The sequence below is a fragment of the Coccomyxa subellipsoidea genome, assembly GCF_000258705.1.
Source record: "Coccomyxa subellipsoidea C-169, whole genome shotgun sequence".
Lineage (NCBI taxonomy): Eukaryota > Viridiplantae > Chlorophyta > Trebouxiophyceae > Coccomyxaceae > Coccomyxa > Coccomyxa subellipsoidea.
Window position 1 is genome coordinate 2,743,400 of NW_005178040.1, and position 22,715 is coordinate 2,766,114.

At 52.4% G+C, this 22,715-nt stretch overlaps 4 protein-coding genes across 4 annotated transcripts; 2 read left to right on the forward strand and 2 right to left on the reverse strand.

Annotated features, from left to right (window-relative positions):
- Positions 1 to 385: 385 nt before the first annotated feature.
- COCSUDRAFT_61163 (hypothetical protein) lies at positions 386 to 1,859 on the forward strand (the record flags this gene model as incomplete). Its single annotated transcript, XM_005650662.1, has 2 exons — positions 386 to 425; positions 1,666 to 1,859. 2 exons carry the CDS (start codon positions 386 to 388, stop codon positions 1,857 to 1,859), a joined length of 234 nt encoding a protein of 77 aa, XP_005650719.1.
- A 50-nt stretch (positions 1,860 to 1,909) lies between these two features.
- COCSUDRAFT_61164 (hypothetical protein) lies at positions 1,910 to 5,260 on the reverse strand (the record flags this gene model as incomplete). Its single annotated transcript, XM_005650663.1, has 7 exons — positions 1,910 to 2,059; positions 2,599 to 2,727; positions 3,149 to 3,240; positions 3,599 to 3,857; positions 4,227 to 4,441; positions 4,772 to 4,976; positions 5,201 to 5,260. 7 exons carry the CDS (start codon positions 5,258 to 5,260, stop codon positions 1,910 to 1,912), a joined length of 1,110 nt encoding a protein of 369 aa, XP_005650720.1.
- Positions 5,261 to 5,543: 283 nt separating this feature from the next.
- COCSUDRAFT_65018 (Glyoxalase/Bleomycin resistance protein/Dihydroxybiphenyl dioxygenase) lies at positions 5,544 to 7,980 on the forward strand. Its single transcript, XM_005650664.1, has 4 exons — positions 5,544 to 5,679; positions 6,071 to 6,245; positions 6,546 to 6,615; positions 7,071 to 7,980. Exons 2-4 carry the CDS (start codon positions 6,083 to 6,085, stop codon positions 7,198 to 7,200), a joined length of 363 nt encoding a protein of 120 aa, XP_005650721.1. The 5' UTR covers positions 5,544 to 5,679; positions 6,071 to 6,082; the 3' UTR covers positions 7,201 to 7,980.
- A 584-nt stretch (positions 7,981 to 8,564) lies between these two features.
- Positions 8,565 to 22,204, reverse strand: COCSUDRAFT_46524 (Pkinase-domain-containing protein; the record flags this gene model as incomplete). Its single annotated transcript, XM_005650665.1, has 21 exons — positions 21,939 to 22,204; positions 21,661 to 21,738; positions 21,369 to 21,495; positions 21,128 to 21,163; positions 20,561 to 20,727; positions 19,946 to 20,062; positions 19,477 to 19,561; positions 18,838 to 19,023; positions 18,176 to 18,333; positions 17,709 to 17,809; positions 17,288 to 17,408; positions 16,602 to 16,766; positions 16,088 to 16,231; positions 15,826 to 15,978; positions 15,342 to 15,557; positions 14,904 to 15,020; positions 14,505 to 14,639; positions 9,915 to 10,070; positions 9,359 to 9,427; positions 9,017 to 9,055; positions 8,565 to 8,621 (listed from the first exon to the last, which is right to left on the reverse strand). Exons 1-21 carry the CDS (start codon positions 21,990 to 21,992, stop codon positions 8,565 to 8,567), a joined length of 2,481 nt encoding a protein of 826 aa, XP_005650722.1. The 5' UTR covers positions 21,993 to 22,204.
- Positions 22,205 to 22,715: the final 511 nt, after the last annotated feature.

Genomic DNA, 22,715 nt, shown 5'->3' on the forward strand with positions numbered 1-22,715 from the left:
TGTGTGCGGCTGCCATAGCACAAGGAATGGTTGGTCCAGCCCTGCACACAAGCATCCGGCCTGGATTGGAGCTCTTCCCAGAAATTGATCTGGTGACGTTTTCCAGCTGACGTTGGCATCATCAGCACTGACCCTAAGATATCTGGGAGCCGCAAAAGCCGCCATCAGAGAAGCCAACGATCCCTTGATGTTGAATGTTGTTCAGTACTGTTGTTGCTCTCATGCTGATCCCTCGAAATTTCTGTCCGTGAAGCCAGCAGCAGCCGCATCTTCTTCACCTCGGGAAGTTTCGTGCAGACCGTCACCGTCTAAGACCAGTGGCGCAACGACACTTACTCTCACACAGCACTGCTAAGAATATGCTGGATCCCACCATGCGCTCACGATGTGGTGGAACGCATCACTCACCCTGCACACAGCTCTCGGTAAGTTCAGACGGTCGAGTCGGGTCTCCTCACATTCCCAGGCGAGGGACGCAAACTCAGACCTAAGACGGGTTTCCTCTTGCTCGATGAGGACACAGCAAGGTGAAGTGGCACGCAGGTCGCTAAATATCTCTTTTTAATCGCAAAAGTCTTCCCTTTTCACGCTCTCGTATCGACCAGATTTTCTCCTTTGTCATGATCCACAACGGCGTTCCTGTCGTACGAACGTGTGAATATCTTCGACCTGAAAACAGATTTCTAGCTCTACCGTACATGCCACGTGTGCATAAAGGTTCTCCTTCTGCACCAAGATTGACACCGTATCAGAGGTATTGTCGTGCCAGAAGCTCCCTGAAGGTCCCTCATTTGATCACTTATTTAAAAGACTTCTACCTTCCTTACTGAGATCAAAGCCCATCGAACAACACCACACGATCACATGATATGCATTACAACACGATCCAAGAGCTGCACAATACACAGTTGCAATCAAACATGTCATCGCATGCGCGTTGCAAAGTGTCCTACATCCATCCGCCTGTGACTCTGTCACAAAGTATACGGTATGGTATTTGCCAGACATGGAAGACAGAGGGACCAGTATATTTCTATACTAAGTTAGTTTGACTAACAATTACCCCGCCGACCACCTGTACAAGACACCATGGTTGGCCAACTAAAAAGTCTGCGCACAGAAAATAAAGGCCCAAAATTATGGAGCACTTGCACCCAGGACAATATGCATGGAAAGCCTTTGAAACCGTTATCCATACGCAGTGCATTGAGAAAATGGAAAAGGTGATGAATTTCTGGCCAGCCATGCATACTCTGCTGGCTCTTGAGGTTACCATCTGCAAGCATGGCATTGGCAATATAAACACCACAGTCCATTGTGATCAGTGGGCATCCAGATGCAGATCAACAGCTGCCATTGAAGATACCATGCAGCATTTTCCGAGGTGCATGGTGATGCAGCTGCAATTCTGCTGCATCAAATATGAAAACGGTAAGGAAAAGGTGCTTCAAAGCAACAGGCCCCGCCTGAACTCTCAAGTCCAGAAGCTCAGGACACTGTGAAAATGGGTGCTCTGCACTGGAACCCAGCACAGCACGAGGAAAAGCAGCTGTCGCTGCCTCAAATTCCCACGTCATTATTTTCTGCAATCGTAAGCTCCCGCAGCAGATATTCTTGGAAACGCCCTTTGAGACAGCGGCGCAGCTGGAAGGAATCCCCCCGCAGGGAGGACCGTTGGAGACTGCCGGGGTCCCCCCAGTCCCCGCACTGTCAGGGGGCATTCCCGGCAAGCAGCCGCGCCGTCCGACGGCGACTCTGCGCCAGCTGCCACGCTATTTCCCGCCAAAGCGGCGGGGAATAAAAATAAAAGTGTCAACTGGCGGCGGCCGTCTCCGGGCCGCCGCGCCGTCTCAGGGTAAATGCCGATCAGATGGATTTACAACCTTCTAATTTGAAAATGGAAAATTGATCATCCGGCGGCCGCCTGAGCGGCGGCGAGTGCGGCGCGGTCCCGGGCGATCTGAGCCAGAAGCACCAAGCGCGCGATGCCAGTGGTGCCCGGCAGCTTCGCCAGGTCATCGTTGAGCCTCTTCTGCGCCGCCGCTACCGCCGGGTTGACCTGCGCATAGCCGCTTGAATTCAGACAGCCGGTGGTGTGCCTCTGTTAAAAATCCGGTGATGTCTCAGGGGCTGTTTGCCGATTGGCAGGATCTGCCAAAAAGAACACCCTGCCGCCACGCCGGGTGTCCACATGAACCAGCTGCTAAGCATATTGTTGCGGCACACTCATTCCGGGTTCTGAATGCAGCGCCCATATTTGTGAACTGCTGGACCTTTAAGGCACCAGCTTGACTGCTAGGCGGGGCGATCTCTCAGATGCAGAAAATTCAAAGACATGCCTGGCTTGGTCCAAGGGGCACACAGTCACTTCAACTTGCTTCTGCAGACAGGGCAGGCTGGCAACCTTTCCTCGATTATATTCGCGCACAGACCGATTTTGCAATGGCTCTCATCAGGCATTCAATCTGCTCTTGCTGAGCTTATCTGTGGCATGTAGCTACTTGTGTGTGAACAAGACCTCGATAGCACTGTGGGAATGATGTGAGATTGCATGGCAGGGGAGAGGGGGGTCCTTTGGCACATAGCGGGGGGCTTCACCGTGGGTGTGGGGGTGGGGGTCTTGACAGGGGTCTTTGTGGTGGGGGTGGGGGTCTTTGTGGTGGGCGCAGGGGTCTTTGAAGTGGTGGCAGGGGGCTTTGAAGTGGTGGCCGCCGGTGTTGAGGTCACCTGTGAGCCATGAACTCTGCCTCAAGCGCTGGAATGCACTTCCAAATCATTATCTCTGGGATTCTAATTATTAGATAAGCCCAGGCATGAGATCTGCCACGCAGACAGGGAAGTGTGAGCAGAAAAGCCTGCGTTCATTGCAGTCAAGCACCTACCAGGCAAAACTCTTCAATTACTGAATAGATTGTGTCACCACTGCTCACCATTCATTTGCTGTTGCTGATATTGTATTGCCGATGCCATCGAGGCTTGTCTTATGCAGTTGGGATTCCACGGGGTTCTGTATCTAACTGTTCAAAATCCTATTGCATCCTGCCTTCGCTACCAGGTGTTTTCATGTGCACCAGGTCAAGCTGGCGCCTCAGGGTCCAGAGGATCACAACCTAATTTGTTAGATATACGTCCCCCTGGGATTGCGCACCGGAGGGGTGATGACAAAAGCGAAGGGCGCTGATGTGGCGGAGCCCAGGACATAGGCCGAGTTGCTGGCGTACGCAGCACCCACGCTGTAAGCTGCACAGGAACAACGCAAACCTCAGCAACTGCTCATATGAAGTAGCTTGCATGTATTGCTACCTGCATTTGCTTTCTTGAAGGATGCTTGCGGGCCAGGCAGTACCAGGGCAGGGATGAATATCTGTCAAAGGTCAAGATAATGATCACGATTTGCGCCTGACAATATGAAGTCTGAAATCACTCCTACAAATAGTCAACAAAAGAGTGAAGTCCATTCCCCGAAGAGCATGGAAAACCCACCTGCGCATTGGAAGGCAGTGACTGGCATTAACACAACATCATAAAATGCATCTGATCCTAGAAAACGGAAACATTCACAGCAAGCATTCCAATCTCATTCTGGACGGTGAGTCACCTCCGGTCGGCAGCGGCGGCGAGGGAGCGAAGGAATAGGTAACAAAGCCGGGGCCTGAACTGGCGACAGAGGTGGCGCCGTTCAGGGGCGAGCCATTAGCGGCATTAGTCACGGTGACTGCGCCCGTCTGCACAACCGCGGGGTCGGAGAAGGGAAGCTGGATGGCAGCTGCCGCGTAGGTTACGTTGATGAACAGCTTGAAGGCGGTGTTCCCTGCCGTGCTGGTCGGGGGTCCCGAAACCAAGGTAGCTGTGGGCGCCTAAATTGGCGCAGCACAGCCGCACATCTCAGCTGAAGACTTGAGTGCGTGCATTACTAAGTGGACGACTCTAGAATGCGTCAGTATTTTAGGATCTCTTCAGTATCCATCCTGGGAGGTGCTATGGGCAGATTATTGGCAGATGTCTTGAGACAGACCACCTGTGTTACTTGAGACGCACACTGAGAAAGCACATGAGGTGATGTGCAGTGTGAGCTCCGCCAGACTGTCAGCTGAAAGCTTGTATCAACCGTGCAACGCCATCCTACTCCTCGTCTTCAAAGCTCTGGATGTCAAAACAGAGCACGGCATCCCAAGATCCACCCACATAAACTTGCATGTCACTCCAAGATTAACATGAAAACGCACCTGGATGAGGAAGGCTGATGTCAGCGTGTTGCTGGCGTTGCCGCACTGCAAGTTGGCGCTGCTATTTGCCAGGTAGGACAGTGTCACGTCCAGGAGGCCGGCTGGCACCGGCAGGGGGGCAGGCCCCGAATTGGGCACAGCCGCTGTCAGGTCCAGATCCGGTGAGCCCCGGTAGCCGAAGGACGGCGAGTAGTCACTGCCGATGCTCCTCACAGCTGCAGCATGCACACAGCCGTTCCAGGCCTTTGTAACAATTGCAGCGAGCAGGCTGTTACACTTGCAGCAAGCAACCTGACAGGCAAGGACCTCAGGGACATGATGCAATGAAATGGAGAACTTCAATCTCATGCAGCTTTTGTAGACATCAAAAAAAAGTGTGCCTTGCTGTCTGCTGAAACATCACAAACAAGTAGTGGCGAGGGCTGCAGGTGCGGGGTGATGGTGCGACGCCAGCTAGTTTGACCCTGCTGAAGCTGCTCCAGTCATGTGCACATGTTTCCACGTCACCTGGCGTATCGCAATGCAAATTGTAAGCTGTGACGCACCTGGCCCGGGCAGGATGTAGTTGCTCTGCCTGCCCACACCCAGGCTATACACATAGGTGTCTGTTGCTGCTGGAGAGCACTGTGGGATGAAGAGGGGCGCAGGCGCCACAAAGGTCTGAACTTTCGCCATTCCAGCACCGGAAGTGCCGTATCGGATGGGCACGGGCCCACAAGTGCCAGTAGCTGGCCCGTTGATGGCAGGGGCCTGCAAGAATAAACAGGCCCGCATACCAAGCAGATCCGGCGAATTATTGACTTGAAGGTATGAACACCCGAGAAGTTCCATGCTGCAAGAGTTCCCTTTAATCGGAAGGGATGATGGTGGGCCCTTGGTAGTTACATGCCAAAATACCAGTGGGTTGAATGGTGAGGAACATGTCACCATGACATCGTGCAGGTGGACTATTGGGATGCATAGCGGAGAGTTACCGTCTGTGCGTGCGCCGATGCGATGCAGAAGGCAAGCGCTGCTAGTAAAGAAAGTGACATCTTCTTCGAAGTCACAACCTGCACAATGAGTCTCACAAGAGAATGGTCATGTTGCGCAAATGGAATGCGATGCAGACAAGACTCAGAAGATACTTGCTCCCAAAAACGATGCTCAGTGAAGAAAACTTTTGCGCCTGTCGATGTCGGTTTGAATCTACGGCTGGGCAGGGTCAAATATTTGCACCCCCTGAAAAAGCCAAGAAATTGATGGCAGGCCATAACAGGTCGATTACGTGACACGAGGGCGCACGAGAGGATCTGATCGAGCATTCCGTCGTAATCTGCCAAATTGCGCAACTACTCCATCACAAAGTCCAGCAGACATCGACGCTCGCTCTGCAGGGAGGTCTGTGCGATCGAGGCTTGGTGCTCCATCGCTCTCCGACACCGTCTTGGACAAAGCACCACTTCCGGGACAGGCAGGCTCCCCACAATTGCTGTGTCCTTGTAGATTCTCGTCGCTTCCGACTTTCCCATAGCTCGAATTTTTCATGATAGGGACCGATGCGCTACAGCTCAACGCCTGTTAACATTAATAGTGCCGTGCCCGTGCCGTACTAGGTCTTTTCCTCAGCATCGGAATGTACACGATGACCAGGGTCTCTCGGTCCATTGAATCTGGTACATTCATGGGCTTGACTGTGGTAACATATCGTTAAATGACACTTTTGTGTCAGGAATTCACCATCCTCAACAAGCGGTATCCCCAGCACGTGGGCCACTGAACGAGCCCTTCAATCATGCACGCTGAAATCAACCCTTTGCATAGCGAGGACTGCGGCTGAAACGCTTGGATCTTCCGCTGTGCAGGAAAACATCAACATGCCGATCGATCACCTCATGCTCAAGGTCAAGGACTGGTCCAAGGCCAAGGCGTACTACACCACTGCTCTGAAACCCCTCGGCTATGAGCCTGTCGCGGATTGGGGCACTGGAGGCGGCTTCGGAGTGGCAGGCCAGCCAGGCAACATCTACGTCAAGCAAGGTGCATGAGACACATCCTCCCAAGACGTCGTGCCTTCAATGTCTATACTTTGGCATTACCGTGCAGCAGTAATGCAGGTCTTGCTAGAAGGATGCAAACGATGCATGCACTGCAGCCTTCGAAGTTTGGCATACCACTGTCCAAGCACAATCACATTTGCTCTGCAAGATTGCTTTGACATCTGCTACTGGGAACGAAGCTCGTGTTCGTCGAGCAATGCACACACTCACAGGATGCTTCAGATGAAGGACTGCATAGTTGCTGAGATCTGAAAGTCTGATCAACTCTCCTTCTGCGCAGAGGAGAAGCCAACGCGCGCCCACTTTGCTATCCTGGCGCCGTCCGAGGAGTCTGTGAAGGAGTATTACAAGTGAGTCAGCCATGATCCTTCCTAACAAATGCACTTGCCGGCAGGGCAGCACATTTCTGGCTGCTCGGTCTGTTGCACAGCTGATTGTTGTTGTTACGTGACAAGTTCGGACATCTGCCAACATCACCCCTTTGGCTCCGATCACGATTATGCTGAGTCCCAGCGATTCTCTCAACTAGAGATGGTCCGCGCATGGAGGATGAATTGCTTTTGAAGACATTTCTACGTCTCTTGTGCATTGTTCTGGATGTGCTGTTGCGTTGAGCTCCCAGCATCAGGTTTCTTTCCTTGATTTTGATTTGGGCAGGCCATATCACCTGGACGCACATCGTTGACGTCACATGGTACTGGCCGGACTAAAATATGAGCAGTATATATGCCCGAGCAAAGCCGTGTCATGCTGTTTGCGCCTTTGAGCGAGCTGTGCTGAGCGCGCTGTGCATGCATTGTGCCAGGCTGGCGCTGGAAAGCGGGGGGACCGACAACGGCGCCCCCGGCTTCCGCGCGCATTACGCGCCGGACGGCGTCGGCTGCTTTGTCATCGATCTGGACGACAACAACATCGAGGTCGTGTACCGCCCCTGAACGGTCTGCGCACCAACGGAAATGTGATATTCGTACTCTGGTGCCTGCATTCCTCTTTCTTTGATCTGGATGATAACAACAGCTGAGGGGTCGGCATGTGACTGTGCTGTATGTGACGATTCAGCACAGTAGGTGTGTTTGAAATTTGAAAATCAGAATCAGAGTCCAGCTTGGCACGCAACGATTGGGCGGTGCAAGTCTGCTTTTGAAACTACCTGGGTCCTTCCTGCATGTCAGCTTGCAGTGCTATCCAAGCAACATATGTGGGGAAACCAAGGGAGTTCTAGCTAGCTGGTTTGCTCTGAAATGAATTGAGTACTTGAGAAGCACAGAAGCCTGCAAGGCCATGGATGGTGCAGGGGCAGCCGACATTCTGTGGCTGCCCCTGGGCGAAAACTGAGCACACTATGCCTGATCTCCAGTTGCTTATATTGAGAAAAGTGTGTCTCAGAGCTGCACTGCATATGCAGCCTTGCACCATCCATGCTACCGTGTTTGTGCTGTGCTCCTGACGTGGGACATGTGTGCTCCGTTAGTTTCCTGTCCAGCAAAAGTATACTTGTCTGCCGCTAGTGCTTTTGATGAGCAGATACAGACTGCCAGGCAACCACTAGGGGGCCCTTTTCCCCTCTGGATTTTCAAGTCCAGTCAGCTATCACTAATGATACTGTGAAATGTGGGTTAAATTGTTGTGTGATATGTGATCTTCTTGCGTTGTGATGCACGTGCCTGCATGCAGTCTGGGGCTATCATAGACACAGCATGTAATTGCTTCCCCGCAAATTTGTACTAATTACATTCAGCAGAGCTTCACAACGCTTCTTCTTTCTTGCATAATGCACACAACGGTCAACACTTGTTAAAAGTGATGAGTCACTGCATTCACAGTCCCTAAATGTATGCGCAATCAGACAAATGTCACAAGCATGCAGGGGTCAAACCTTTTCAGCCCATAGCTGCCACAGGCAAATGTCAGGTGCATGCAGGGGTCAAAATTGTCTCAGCCAGTTGGAGCTCAAGTTCACTCGCAAAACAGGCACATGCCAACGCATGCTGCCGATTAACCTCTCTTCTTGGTCCGTTCAACATCAGCCATGTAGGCATGGTGACACAATGCAAAGTCTGAAGCCCTCCTTGGTCCCTCCAGCATGCAAGGCGAACATGTGAATGCAGTGGCATAATGCTTAGGCTGAGGCTGCTGTGATTTCACATTTGCGCAGCTTGGAAGCAGCTGTGAGGCTGTGGCAGCAGCCAGCTTGCTGATTGAGGTGCTGCGGGCACAGAGAGTACTGCTGCTGCCCTGCTGCCTGCGCCCTTCAGTGCCTGCTCCCGGTTGACCCAGCCTCTATCGGTTGACTAAGCGTCTACTGGCCGCGCATGCTTGGGGGCGGCGACTCGGTGTAGCCGTAGGGCTTGCCGGCCTGCGCGCACATGCCGACGCTACGCATGTAAATAGACATGAGAAAGATAGACACTCTGGAACTGTTAAAGCACATCAAGCAGCATGCGAGGTGTCCTCATGGGCTCCTCATAATTATGTTATAACTGCATGGTCGACAGCTCGTTATCCAAAATCGATCCACCCAATTTAATTTTCTCGATTGCCACACACAATGCGATGCCCCTTTGAAAAGGGGGCGAATTGCCCTGCTCATGCCAGGGTCGTGCAGACATCACGTGCATAGATGTGTTAACGCTTGCATGACCTTTGTTCCCGCTGAACCTTGCAGCTATGAAGATGGCTGACACCTCTCCCAGCTGACAGAGTTCAAGGAGTTACGGGGGCAATGCCCAGTTAGCGGGCATCATGAATCACCTTGATGGTGTGCTGCTTCTGGTGCGCCAACTCCATGACCTGCGTGCCACATCAGCACATTAGTCATCGGGACCAACTTCCCAACTCAGCTGCACATGCACTCTTCTATCCGTTGGCAGGCCGCGCCCACTGCTGTGCCACCTGGCATGCTGGAGGGCGCATTGCATATTTTGCAAGCAGGAATTTCTACTTCCCCTCCTTTCTTGAAGAGGCTGCATGCATGGCAGAAGGAAAGGCAGTAGCAGTGTGCGCATGGCGACAGGAAGGCAGTGGCAGTGCACATTTTAAATTTTCAAGGAAGCGTAGTTCATGTTTGGTTTTGAAAATAGAGGGAACGCTCACGTTTTCGCCGTCCACCTGCAGCACGTAGTCAGCAAACCAGCACGCGTAGAAGGAGCCCTCCACATGCGTCTGCATGCATGCACAACATTCCCATCGGTCACAATGTTTGCTCCACAACACATGCTACAAAGGAGTGGTGACAGCTGCAATGATCATCGGGCAGGCATTGATCACATGAGGTGCAGGGCCGCGCCTGCTGCAGCCTGCTGCCATCCTATAGCCTTGCATGTTTTGAACATCACCACAGGTTGGCAAATCCGCTGTTTAGACTGGAGGGAGGCAATGATCACATGTGGTGCAGGGCCGCGCCAGCTGCATGCCGGAGGTCAGGTCCAAAACGGCATTCTTCACACTTAAGAGGCTTCAAGGCAGGATTGAGAACTTTTTCAGCAGCAGGTAATTCAGGGACCGGGTTCCTCAACTTCATGCTATCTGCCCACAATAAGCACATGACGCTCTTTTCCGACTGGAGTTTTTCTGGGCAGGAATGATCACATAAGCTGGGGGGGCGTGCCTGCTGCGTGCCAGATGTCAGGTTCTTGAAGACGGCGGTGACAGGTGGCGGCTTGGGGGACTGGGTCTGGGTGTCTATGAAGTGGATGCGCGATATCTCCCCGTCAACTCCCTCCATGCGCGTCGTCACCCCGGGGCGTATCTCCACATCGTGCACCTTGGGATGCTTGTAGGAGAAGGTGCCGCGGATTGTAGCCGCCTGCGCACAGCACACATCACACAAAAGCCCGTGAACCAGACCACATGAAAGTTGCATTGATCCACACGAGGAGGAGACCACAACTCTAGGAGAAGGAGGGCAGAGCAGGGCTGCATATTTTGCAGAATGTGAGGCAGAGCACTGCAGATGAGTACACAAAGCAATTTGGGGGCATGCACTTTGCCCAACACTGCTGGCGAGGGCAATGCGCATATGCATGCACTACCAGACATGCCGAGACTCTGGGTGTCTGCAGATCTGGCAGCTCTGTCAGCAAGGTGCTGCCTGATCAGAACACTATCATGCCAGGTCTGACTCTCTATTGATGGCACGCACTTCACGGGGAGCAGCCAAGGATCTGGCTGCACTTGCAGTCCATATGCACATGCCTGTAGGCTGGGGGCAAAGGAGGTAGAGATGAAACAGGCATTCATATCTGGCGCATATTAGCTCACGTGTCAATCACTAGAGGTTTGCTAGGCCTCACACACGCCCTCATCAGCATGTCAGCTGCAAAATTGCCCCCTTAATCATCTCCAATAATGCAGCAACGCACGCTTTCCGAGCCACCCTCCATTGACGTGAACAGGCCGATCACCAGTTGAAAGGCTCGGCGGAAACAAATAGAACCAGGCTAGCCTGCTGCACCGTCTCGCTGACTCACCGAATTAGCAGCAACCGTGGTGTGGAGTGCATGCATATGCCGATACGTAACTTGGGGCAGCTTGTGCAGAAACAGCCGGGTGCTGGGCCTTACACTGACCATGATGCCGAGATCTTAAAAGGTGTGAAGGGTCAGTAGCGGGCGTCTGCAAATTTTCTGTGTCGAGCCGGGTCCTGGAGCGCTGCTTATCGGAGGCACACAATGTTCCAAAAATAGCTCAGCTCCAAGATTTGGGCGTGTCGATTTCGGGACGACGGCGTCTCTTTTTTGAGTGGTTTCTTGGAAGGACACGCATAATCGCGAAATTTATGATTCCGAAGTCTCTCTAGTTTCTCCACTACCAATTGAGAACACAAGTACCAGATCGATCTGCGAGAAAAGTGTCGCATGCAGAGATTGCAATTTTTTAGTGACACATGCATGCACCTTATTATTACTATTATAATTACACGGTCGGCAAACCCAAAGCCAGAGGCCATATGGCATACACGCAGGGCGTCTGCAGCCACATCTGCGGGGCCTACATTATTCTGCAGCCTATCATGATCATGGATACTCACACATCATATCTCACCATAGTAATTCTGGGCATTCTGATGCCCTGCAAAATTTTTAGAGGTCCTCCTGGTCTAGAGCCAATCATGGTCAGTCTATTCTTAAAAGCTGAGACAAGGCCACCAATTTGGAGGTTCACAATTTAAGGCCCCGGGGGGCGGTACAAATACTGAGCACCGTGCACACGGTTGAATGGGACTTGCTTGGATCTGGCGAGTCCAACAGGGGTAGGATTGTGGCAGCCTTTAACTGCAGCTTGTCTGCAGGACGCAGCTTGCCTCTTGGCAGGAAAAGCGTGTGATAATAACAATAGAAATTCAAGAAATGCATGGAATGTTACAGCGGGATTGTGGGATTGTGTGACTTGGAGAATATTTTCCTCCCTAAATAAAATTTGAAATCCCAGCGATACCGAAGAATCATCGGCGATGATCCTCGGGATCCGAGACTAGATTCGAGGTCCTATTGGACCTTTTGACCAGGTGACCTCTTTGGGGACCCGATTGCAGCATGCAAAGCAGAGAAAGGATAGGCCTATTTGGCCACCACCAGACCATGTAGGTGGTGAGTTTTGGAAAATAGTAGGGCACAAATACCATGAGCCCTGTTGGACTCTTGTGTATCCTCATTGCACATTTTTATGTCGCCGGAATTGCGTCAAATGCTCTGCATAATGAGAGCGAAGAGCAAGCACAGAAAAGCAATAATTGGCGATCCTACAGTGAATTAGCCACCGTTGCCGGTTCTTACATTCCAGGTGATATGCAATGGAACCGACCACAACAATCCCTTGCTCCTTGTTTCCGATTGGACAGCGAAATGCACTTCAGCCTGGGACATCCCGCTGCAATCCAGATGATATTGATTGAGCAATGTGCCGCTGACCTACATCAGAAGACTAGCCGATATCCCGATCAGTACAACATTCAGGTACAGCAATCAGTCCCTAAAGACTTGCTGTAGAAACGAACCCCCTGTGGTGGTCTTTCTTTATGAAAGACAATCTGGACAACGTGTGTGGCGTGCAGGCTGACCTCGACCCACTGTTCTATGCAAGGCTGGTCGGAACGGCTATCATCGTGGGGAAGGTGGAGAGAACGTCGTACCACAACTTCACAATCAACTTCACGCCACAGAAGTGCGTTGTCCACTCTTGATTTGTGGGGAAGGGGAGCACTCAATCGTCCTGTCATCCATCGACCTTTGAGGCGCAGCACTCGACACTATTGCTCTGAAACATTTTGCCATCACATTATTGATTTTGACAGTTCTTTGCAGGGCTGGGCTGTACATGCTTGACGTGGTCGTGGAGTTTTCGTCCATCATAACAAACAACAGCCTGGCTTTTTATAAGCAGCCTTCCACATACGAAGGCAGGCCCATTCCAGGGTCCCCTTTCGAGGTCAGAGTTGGCCCCAACAGCCGGCATGCTGCACCCCAGAGGACCTGCACAGGCGCAGAGCTGGGCAATGCACCTGGCTCTTGGGTTTTGGCAGACGTGCCGATAGACAGAGAACACTCTAACCCGGTCAATTTCACCACAGCTACTTTCGCGTGGGCTCCAGACACCTGCAGGCTGCCAGACCTCAAGTGCATGGTTGCAGCGAGCACCAGGGCCATAAGTAAGTGTCTCCCTGCTGACCACGCAGTGATCATTTATGCAATAGGTGACTCAGTGACGCGCGTACAAGCGCAGTCCCTGGCTGACATTCTAGGGGAGAGAATTGAGGGGGAAGGAGAGACCTACACACAGAGAACCCAGCGCACCATGTTTCATGTTCTCTTTCAGGCCACGAATAATGGCATGATGTCACGCATGTCTGATATCAAGCAGAGCATCGATCGCTTGCTTGAGTGTCAGCACAAGGGGGCCTGCACACCTGTGATCCACTTCAATAGCGGCTTGCATGACCTTGACAAATACTGTGGCAACGTCGGCCATCAGATTGCCTTTCGCCAAGACGCAGGCTTGGGCGCAGATTTTGACTGCATCACCAGCTATGTGAGCCTGCTTCAGGAGGTGATAGAGTATGTGGCTGCATCAGAATTTCAGGGTGTGAAGGTGTTTAGAACAACCACTGCAGCGTGGCTCAAGTTTGGCAACAGCCAGGTCGATTGGTTTCACCCTGACTATAGAGACGAGCAAGTTTTCATTTCCAACTGGCTGTCTGTTGTCAGGTTCAATGAGCTGGCAGTGCCTCTTTTCAAAAAGGCTGGTTGGCACATTATTGATGGGTTCCAAAGCTCGATAGGACGGCCAGATCACGCCGAAAAGAAGCAAGGTGGCGCAATGGTTCACTTTGATCATGAGGTGCCGGACGCACACAATCACCAGCTGCTGTCCATTGTTCTAGAAGAGCTCTGTCATCACGTGCTGGCAAGTTGTTCAGATGCCAGCAGTCTTCATGAGGGAGCTAGCTTGCAATTATCAAGGGGTAGGAGCCACAGGGGCTCACATGACGTGTAAACTCGCCCTTCAATGCATGAAATTAGGTCTGCTGCTGATTCCTTACATCTGCTGTCTGTGTGCCTGGCATCATCTTTCTACCTGCATGTCCAAGCAGTGAGTCCAAGCAACCTTGCATATGCCTCAAACCCAGAGCAGAGCATCGGGCAGCCGCACAGCAATACTGCTGATGCACTATGTCCACTAATATGTCAGTGACTCTTCTATAAACCACCGCCTACTGCACATGCAATTGATACAGCTGCTTCACAGCAGCACAGAACTGCCACACTTTCGCACCTCTATTTGAGCTGAAACGCAGACATCCCAGCTTTTACTATTGGGTCAACCTATACCCCTGAACCCTGGATGTGATATTCCTCGTAAGCTCGTCTTCATGGGCTGGCACAAGATGCATGCAGCGAGACAATTCTAGTTGCAGACATATTGCCCCTGCTCTTCTCCTGCGCACACCAGAGGGCACACTCAGAACCTGGTTATCTAGATGGCAGGAGACTCTGATGGCTGCCAAAAACTGCGCATGCAAGATCAGGATGTGCAGCACTAGTGACAGCCAGCATGCAGCGGTGAGAAAGGAGTTCAGATCATGCATTCGGCAATAAATGTCTGCAGCAGCAGGCAGCAAGGCAGAAGGGCCCTCCCTGGCTGCATTCATACCATTGCCTGCCACTCCAGCTGCAGATAGGATGTCATCTGCTCCCTAATGGCCAGAGAAATTAACGAAGGGATTCAAAGGAGCCTGGCTCACCGTGCCGGAGGGTATCGGCCAGCGCGTGTCGGAGGCTGCCGACGGATCTGGCCGCCTGCCGAATCGCTGCGGCGTGCCGTAATCCCCCGCTGGCTGATTGAATCGCAGCGAGAGCACATCTACGCTGTCCCTTGCCTGTACACACAGTGAGGGCAGTCAGAACCTGACCCTGTATCTTTAACAGTAGGAAATAGCATACCTCTGGACCCCGGCATGCACAAGAGCCCCAACGTCTATTGCGTGCCGTCAAGAAAGGGATGCGATTGTGCTGATCACAAAATCAAGTGAGCTCTGTGTATGCAAGACGAAGGTACAGGCAGGCAAAAGTTGCTGCTTGTTAGAAGCTCTGTTCTCTGGTGGTGGGTTTCAGAGCAAAGGGGAGGAGGCAACGCGGCTCACAGCGCGTGTGTAGTCAGGGGAGGGCAGGCTATGCGCGCTGTTGTGGCCTGCCGCCGCGTCCTCATCAGCCGCGCCCGACAGCGTGTACTCTATCCGCAGGCTCGGCATGCCCGGCGACTGCGCACACAAAATCATAAAGTTGAATTCTACTTTGCTGTCATGTACTGTGCATAACCTATTATAGGACCGGTAAGGGTGCACTTGGTATGCCACAAGTTGCCAACCAGGAGACTAGAGCCCGGTCCATTGCCATCAAAAGTCTCTGCTGCTGCGCGCGACGAGCCGGGGAATGGTGCCACGAAATGACAATAATTGCAGACTTTGGGCAACACTTTACATTGTAGTCAGGACGACAGGAATGACTCGGCTGAGCACATGAGATAACAGAGCCCTCGGTGAAAAGTTGGTGAGCTGTTTGACAAGCGAGGTGGAAACCACCTCGTTGTGATCAGGGTCAGGGTTGTGGTGAGAGGCGATGTTTGTGGTGGGGCGGTGCGCGTTGTCGGTTGACTCAGCGGGTGACTCATCGTGTGAGATCATGTTGAAGGAATGCCGCTCCTCATCTGGCTGCTGAGACCCCTGCTGCCTCTGGTATGCTCCCAGGTCTATGGAGTCCGCCAGCCACGAAGGCTCCTCCACCGGATTGTAGTCACTCTGCATGCAATGATACCACATGTGAGGTTTTGCACAAAGCAGCTTCTCTTTGTTGCGGCGTGTCGAGTTTGTAGATTGTGGCTAGCTGTGGTTCCATGTCTGGTCTGCATGCAGTGGCCTGCATGCAGTGATGGCTAGGGATAATGACTAAGACAGGAGCACGTCTTAGTCAAGGTGACACCTAATGCTGTGTTTTGAAGGCATGTGTGAGTTTTATTTAACTGATGGACTTGCCCACTTAAGTGCATGGTCGTACACAGGGTCGTACCTCCACAGAGCAGTCAGACTCGAAGCTGTGAGTCAGGCTCGCGGCGGCGGCGGCCAGCTGCAGTGATGACACGCTGGGCTGACGCGCGGCTGGCCGGCCGGCCGCGCTGCCTGCCGAGCCGGTGGACATCCTCTCCGGGCCCTGCTCTTGCCTCTGCCCCCACCAGCACAACAATGGTGACGAAGCAAAGATATGCAGGAATTTGAGACCGCTGCAAATGTGAAATCGCGGTGTCTGCCGGGACTGGTCTACTGGGCCGCACCTGAAGAGCGCGGCCGGCCTGCGGGCTATTCTGGGAGGAAGTCGACGCGCGCAGCGCCGCGGCCGCGCCGCCCCAGTGGCCGCCGCTGTCCGCCGCGGCCGACTCGATTGACTCCGCCAACTGCCGCTCCGGCTGCTGCTGCGCCTGAACCAGGGCAGCGCTCTTAGTCTCACGCCACATATCGATACGCCACTAATACATTCTTGTGGTAGTTACTGTGAGCACTGCATGTGCACAGATGCGGCTGTGCAGTGCGGGGCTCCCTGTTTTCTCGGCCAGCTGGCGAGTGTCTTTCACAACCGGCCCACACATCGCTGGCGGTTGTTTGTTTCAACCCTCTGCGGTCCTTGGAAGTTTCCAGTGGGTGCTCTCTGCGTCAGTGACATCGGCTTGATCACAGTGCATGCTAGCACGCGCCAAAATTTCAATCAACATATTTTGATCAAAAGAAACCAGGAAAATTGGCCAGAACCCCAGAAACAAAGGCAAATGGCGGGAAAAGAGGGTGGCTCACGAGGGCATAGGGGCGAGGGGTGAAGGGCCGCGGCTCCGGCATCAATTTGCTGGGGGAACCGTTCTGGGCACGGCGCGGCGCGGGAGCGTTCCCTGTCGATCCACCCAGCGAGGCCGGCTCCTCAGGGATGGGCGAGGGTAGGTTCAGCAGGTGGTCATCCCGGGCCTGCGCATTATGAAAATGCATCACATCAGCTCAAGCAGTTCTCGTGAGGGGATAAACAAATAACAGGGTGTGAGAGATACATGTCAGAGGATGCTTGCATGGCGACAAGTTGCAATTGGCACATGGCTCCCATCAAAGCAAAAATCGCGGCTGTAGTCCCTGGTCCTTTCTTGGTCCTCAATGGACTGTTGGAGAGGTCAGCCTCCTCAGATGCAGCATGACACGCCGCGTTCTTGAAACGCCAGCCCAAATGGCATCAATTTCAGGATATGAGTGTATCGGGCATTGAAGATCAAGAGAGGGAATGTGAATTGAGCGGCACTATCTTAGCCTTTTTCATAATCCTCCCAACACAGAACCAGCTCTCTGCAAGACTGGACTTTAGCACTGCAGGAGCTGATGGACCGGACACTGTGAAGCTCTGACACTTGCCCTTTTCTGTGCTGTCATCTTATGCTCTAAGCCCTTTTCTGTGCTGCCATTTTATTCTCTGCCTGTTAGGCAGCGAGAGTTGTGCGCACTCGTGGCATGTCGGTGTGGACTGAGATGTTGGTGAGGGGTGCTGCAGTGCTTTGGCATGCCAGGTCGGCCAGCCACGGGTGGCGCAGCAGCCGCGCCGCGCTCGGCCGCTCCTTGGGCACCCTACAGCCGGATACCCTCTTTGTCAATACATGTCTGGACGTGATCAAATGCATGTTCTTGTTTGCATGTGCCTGGTTACCTGTTCACATCCTCAAGACTGCAGGTCTGTCACAGGATTGCCAATTTGCACCCCCAGTTGCAGCAAAGAGCACAACCAAGGGGTGCCAGCAGGGGCAGTGGGTGGGTCTCTCCGCCCGTAATTTAGTGCTGTTGAAATAGTAAAAGTTTTGCATTCCACAACTTTAAACCAGTGACTTCAGTGTTATTGAATACTTTCAGAGCTGCAGGGAGGGAGCGCGCCTGTTGAAGCACTGCAGCAGGAAGTCTCGGCCCTCCTTGGAGAGCACCTCTGGGATCACCGGCGGCTCCTTGGACGACGCAATGTGGAACAGCGCCGACACCTGGCAATCGCACAGATGAATTAGTCATCACACTTCTGCTTCAATCCGCATGCACCTAACACATGGCCTCTTTGCCTCTGTGTGCCCATGTAAGGACTAGTGGTTGGTTGAACTTAATGAATGCACAGAAGTGTACATCATCCTTGCCTGACGTGACACACCTGCAGGCAAACTCCTGCCAGCCTTTGCAGCTGCGCAAGCCACGTTGCAATGCCTAGGGCAGAGGCGGCTCATATTCATGGAATGCGACACCTTAGAGAAGTTTGATGCAGGCATCAGATATTCAGGGTCTAGCTTATAACCCTGGAAAAACAAAGAAATAAGGACATAAAAAATATTAGCGTGTCGGGCTTTGATAAGGTGTACCTGGCTCTGGAACTGGCTCCATGGCGGCTTCCCGGTGGCCATCTCAATGACGGTGCAGGCGACTGACCAGATGTCCGCCTGGCGCCCATGGCCCGTCTGCTTGATCACCTCCGGAGCCATCCAGTACGGCGTCCCCTTTATCGACTTAAAGCCCGAGTCTGCGCATGCAACACATTCAATATTGTCCTGCGCCATAACCCTCCAGTGAAGATTAGCAGGCCGCACCCTAGCAATTGAACAAGGGCAATACCGGACTGGTGACATGCTGGAGTCAAGTATGCAGGCAACCAAAGCGTTCAAAAATTGTCAAAGTGCTCCAGAAGAACAATGCTGCCCCCGTCTCAATTTGTGCCCTGCGAGCTGCTCATGTAATCTCTCTAAATTTGGGCCCACAACCAAAAAAATGGAGCTCCTGTAAATCATTGAATGGCACGTGGCATGCATCGCGCCTAAGCCTGTTTATTCCTTCAGAACAGCTTTTCAGGAGCAGGTGAGTCACTCATGACAAAGGGGTCCTCAATGAGAACAGCCATTACTGCCCCTACGCATACCGTGAGAAATACCACTATCAGTATACTGATGCTTTTAATGGTGTACTAACATGTGTATGACTGTGTGGTAAATACCCCCAGGAACCCTGTATAGAGCAGGGGGCGCCGCACCCATGGTGACGAGGTCTTCGATCTTCTTGGACGCGCCAAAGTCGGCCACCTTGACGAGGCCGGTGTGGTCGACCAGGATGTTGGCGCCTTTTATGTCCCGGTGCATGATCTTGTTGTGGTGCAAGTACTCCAAGCCCAGCAGTATCTGGCGCGCGTACACCCTTATCACGCTCTCCTTGAACGATCCTGACACAATGCACATACCACTTGTCAAACTCTGTCCAAGTGATGATCCTTGTTGTTCCACGGTATTCAGCCAAGAAGACAAGCTGCATCTGCAGATAAGCTGCAGGAAATGCTGCCACAATTTCCTTTGCCCTTTGTTGGACTTGCCAAATCCAAGCAAGACCAATTCAATCATAGGCTATTCCTCGGTGTTTTAGCCGCCCCTCGCCAGCCGGGGCCTATGACTCGTACAATGCAAGTCATGCCCTATTTACTCTGTGGCATGTACTCCCTTGTCAATAGGGTCTCCCGCACATGCAAGCGTCTGTACCATAATTCATACATTGTGCTTGTTGCAGGTCAGGATTCGCACTCAAATGAGCCTGTATTCTGAATCAGTGATGTACTAAGTGCCTCAACGGTAAGGATTGCCCTGGACACAATGCTGTGTGGTTTTGCAGCAGAGGGCCGCACCAAACTTGGCCAGCAGGGATGCGATGGAGCCGCCGGGTACAAACTCCAGGAAGATGTTCAGGTGCTGGTCATCCCTGTCTGTGCCCTGCAGCACCAAGGGATTTCAATACGCATACTCATGCATGCGACTTTGCGCCAATAAATATGCATATGTTCTCCTGTTTGAGAGTGCTCCGTACTGTCTGCTGACAGACCTGTCAAGGATGCATGATGACAAGTAGCTGCATCACATTGAACAGAACAGATCAGTCTACCAACGCAAGATGGTCCCTTGAAGCATGATGAACCAAGCAAGACTAACATCTTTTCCTCTAGCCAATTGCATTGAACCAAGCATTCTTAGCCAGAGCTAAGAGTCATTGCTCAAGTGGGAGGAATGTCGGCTGGGGGCCCCAGGAAAACAGCATTATCTTCACGCTTTGTATTCAACAGAGATTTTGAACGCAGGGAAGTGAGATGTCAGGCGCACCAGGTAGCGCACGATGTTGGGGTGGTCCAGATGCTTGAGCACATTCACTTCAGCCTCCAGGGACTGCACGTGCTCCACCACGCGCCCAGCCACGTTCTCATCCTTGCTTATCAGCACCTGCATGCGCGCAGATTTGCGCCTTCAGCGACCCGCCACTGCCAAAATCTTCCCCCCTGCATGGATGTTATTCACTCGCTGCAGGGACATGGCCGCTGACATGGCAAAGCCACGCGGGCGGCCATGTGTCTCTGCCGCTGATGCAGTGTCTGATCTCTGTCTGATCCTCGAGATCTCCCTGGTCAGCAGCTCATAATTTCCCTTTGACACCACGGAGCTGGTTACATGCCACCTTCGCACTGAACTAGACTGGTCTCCGCAGGTGCATACTGCACCAGACAGCTTCACAGGCACTTCAGCAAGGCAGCTAAGAGCCTGTTGCACAACAAGGCAAGACCAGCACATGCCTGCTGAATGCATGCATTTATGTGATTCCTCAAGCATCTCCCTCTTCCAATAAAGAGAGAAAGCTTGTCTGCTTCTGCTCATTTTCCAAGGGCAATTGAGCGCAGCAGAGGCCCGCACATTTCAACAGAGCCAAGCGAAGCAGCAGCTGACCTGCTTGACAGCCATGAGCTGGCCGGTGTCATTGTTGAGTCCCAGGTACACTCGGCCAAAGGCGCCTGCACCCAGAAGCTCCCCGCGTGTCCAGCTGACTGGACCTGTCTCCGGCAGTTTGTCGCTGTGTCGCTGCTGCCCAAACACCGGATGATCCTTCGCCGAATCTGCTAGGCATTTGCATGACTAATGAGGGATACAATCAGTAACGTGGCCCCGGCTGGCGGGGCCCGACATAAACACGAGCACCGTACCCACGGTTGATTGGGCCTTGCTTGGATCTGGCGATTCCAGCGAGCGGTGGGATTGTGGCAGCCTTTGGCTGCGGCTTGTCTGCAGGATGCACCTCTTGGCAGGAAATTGCACAATAATAATAATAGCAAATTTAATACGCGGGCAAGGAAGGCTCAGAACCAACATCTGCAAGGTGCTGGCACGACTTGGGCTGCCTGATGATAGAGATTGAACGCAATACAAACGCCCTAGCAAGATTGAATGAGCCAAGGAGGCACAGGGTGGGCAAGCTCTGTTGTGTTAGATTTGTCTGACAACAAGGGAGAGGCACACCTTTGTAGGGGCTCTCCATTTCCTCCTCGTCCGCATCTGCATGCACACGCAGGCACATCGGTTCAGAGTCCATGTCAGTCTTAATGCCACGGAATCATTCCATTGGAATCGGATGCTTTCAGGACACTGCTGATATGCGAGCGAGGAAGATTTTTGTGCAATCTGCAATGCTGTCCTAAAGGTCAGAGGTCGCTTTCCTCAGATTTTTTGTGTCAACCTCTCTTGCATGCCAGGAGCTCACCTTTGCCAAATTTGATCTTGTATTTGCCAAGACGGATGGTGGTGCTCTCCTTTTCAAAGCCAAGCCTTGGGCGCTGCTGCTGCCTATCGTGCATGCGATCAGATTCCACGGAGTCCACTGGAGTTCCCTGGATGCAGCACAATGGCATAGCTTCAGGTGCATTATATACGACAACATGGTGCCTTTGCCTTCATAATCCAGACATGCTACGATGTTTGATAGCCCCGGAGTTTTATTGACGTGGTTATTAAACAGGAAGTATAGACAGTAAGCTACAGGAAGCTTTGCTTACGTTGGCTGCAAGGCGTTCGAGGTGTCCGTTGTAGTTGCCGTCTAGCGTCATCACTCCCGCAGGTTGTTGCCATTTGGGCTACGAATTATGAGCAAACCAAAAGAATTAGCGCTGTGCAGGTAATCGATTCTTAGGTGCAGGTCAAGGTACAACCCTTATCTTCTAAGACACCTAAATCTTTGCAAACAGGGACACTACGGAACTTCTAGTCTTCTACATGACTAGACCTGTTTTTGAAACGCTGCAAGCCGGACAGGGAGCATCCACACGTTCAGCACCTGGTATCTCTCCTGCTGACTTGCTCCCCCTTCGATGCTTATACACTGACCCATCGCACGCTGACGCTAAGACACGACAGAAGTCACCAGATAATGTGGATCAATGTTCTGAAAGATCTCCTGCAAGAGCTTTTCTTGCCGCTGCACTGAACTGGAAAGACTATAGAAGGAACAGAACAAGATGTGCACCCTTCTGCTCGAAAGCACTCATCGTAACAAAACAAGAACTGCTCGAGATCGCTTGCATGTCATTGCCACATAGCCAAAAAAAATGCGCCTCAGACTTCCCGAGTGTCCGTTTGTTGGCTGTTGCTGAAAGAGTTTGGAGCGCCCTGCAGGGGTTGCCTGATCAGGTCTAGACATATATAGGACGGCAACTGCCCACATGCAACCACCGTGTGCGCACATGCCACTCTTGACATGAGACCTTCCTCATTCCTTGCAGAGTAGAGTCTCGTTGCAGCTCCGATAATAGGTTCTGGTCTCCTTTGTCACCGACGAGCGTCAATCGTGCAGACAGCCAGCGGTGCAGATCAGCATCGACATAAACTCCCGGCAGTACGTATATGTTGAGCCTGATCAAGTAGCGGCCTAGGAAGTGGTGGATCCAGCATCGAGATACTTCAATGGCATCAGCCGACGTTCTGGTCGCAGTGCTTGAGGAAGGGCGAGAAAAGCAGGTAAACATATTTCGCGATGGTGATGGTGCCTACTCCATCAATCCGCTCTCTGAAATTAATAAGGGCTGTCAAGGATGCAAAATCTTGCTGAATTTTT

Coding starts and splice junctions, on each gene's coding strand:
- COCSUDRAFT_65018 (XM_005650664.1), top strand. CDS start 6,083: ATGCCGATCGATCACCTCATGCTCAAGGTCAAGGACTGGTCCAAGGCC. Junction 6,246..6,545: donor CAACATCTACGTCAAGCAAG/GTGCATGAGACA, acceptor CCTTCTGCGCAG/AGGAGAAGCCAACGCGCGCC. Junction 6,616..7,070: donor TCTGTGAAGGAGTATTACAA/GTGAGTCAGCCA, acceptor GCATTGTGCCAG/GCTGGCGCTGGAAAGCGGGG.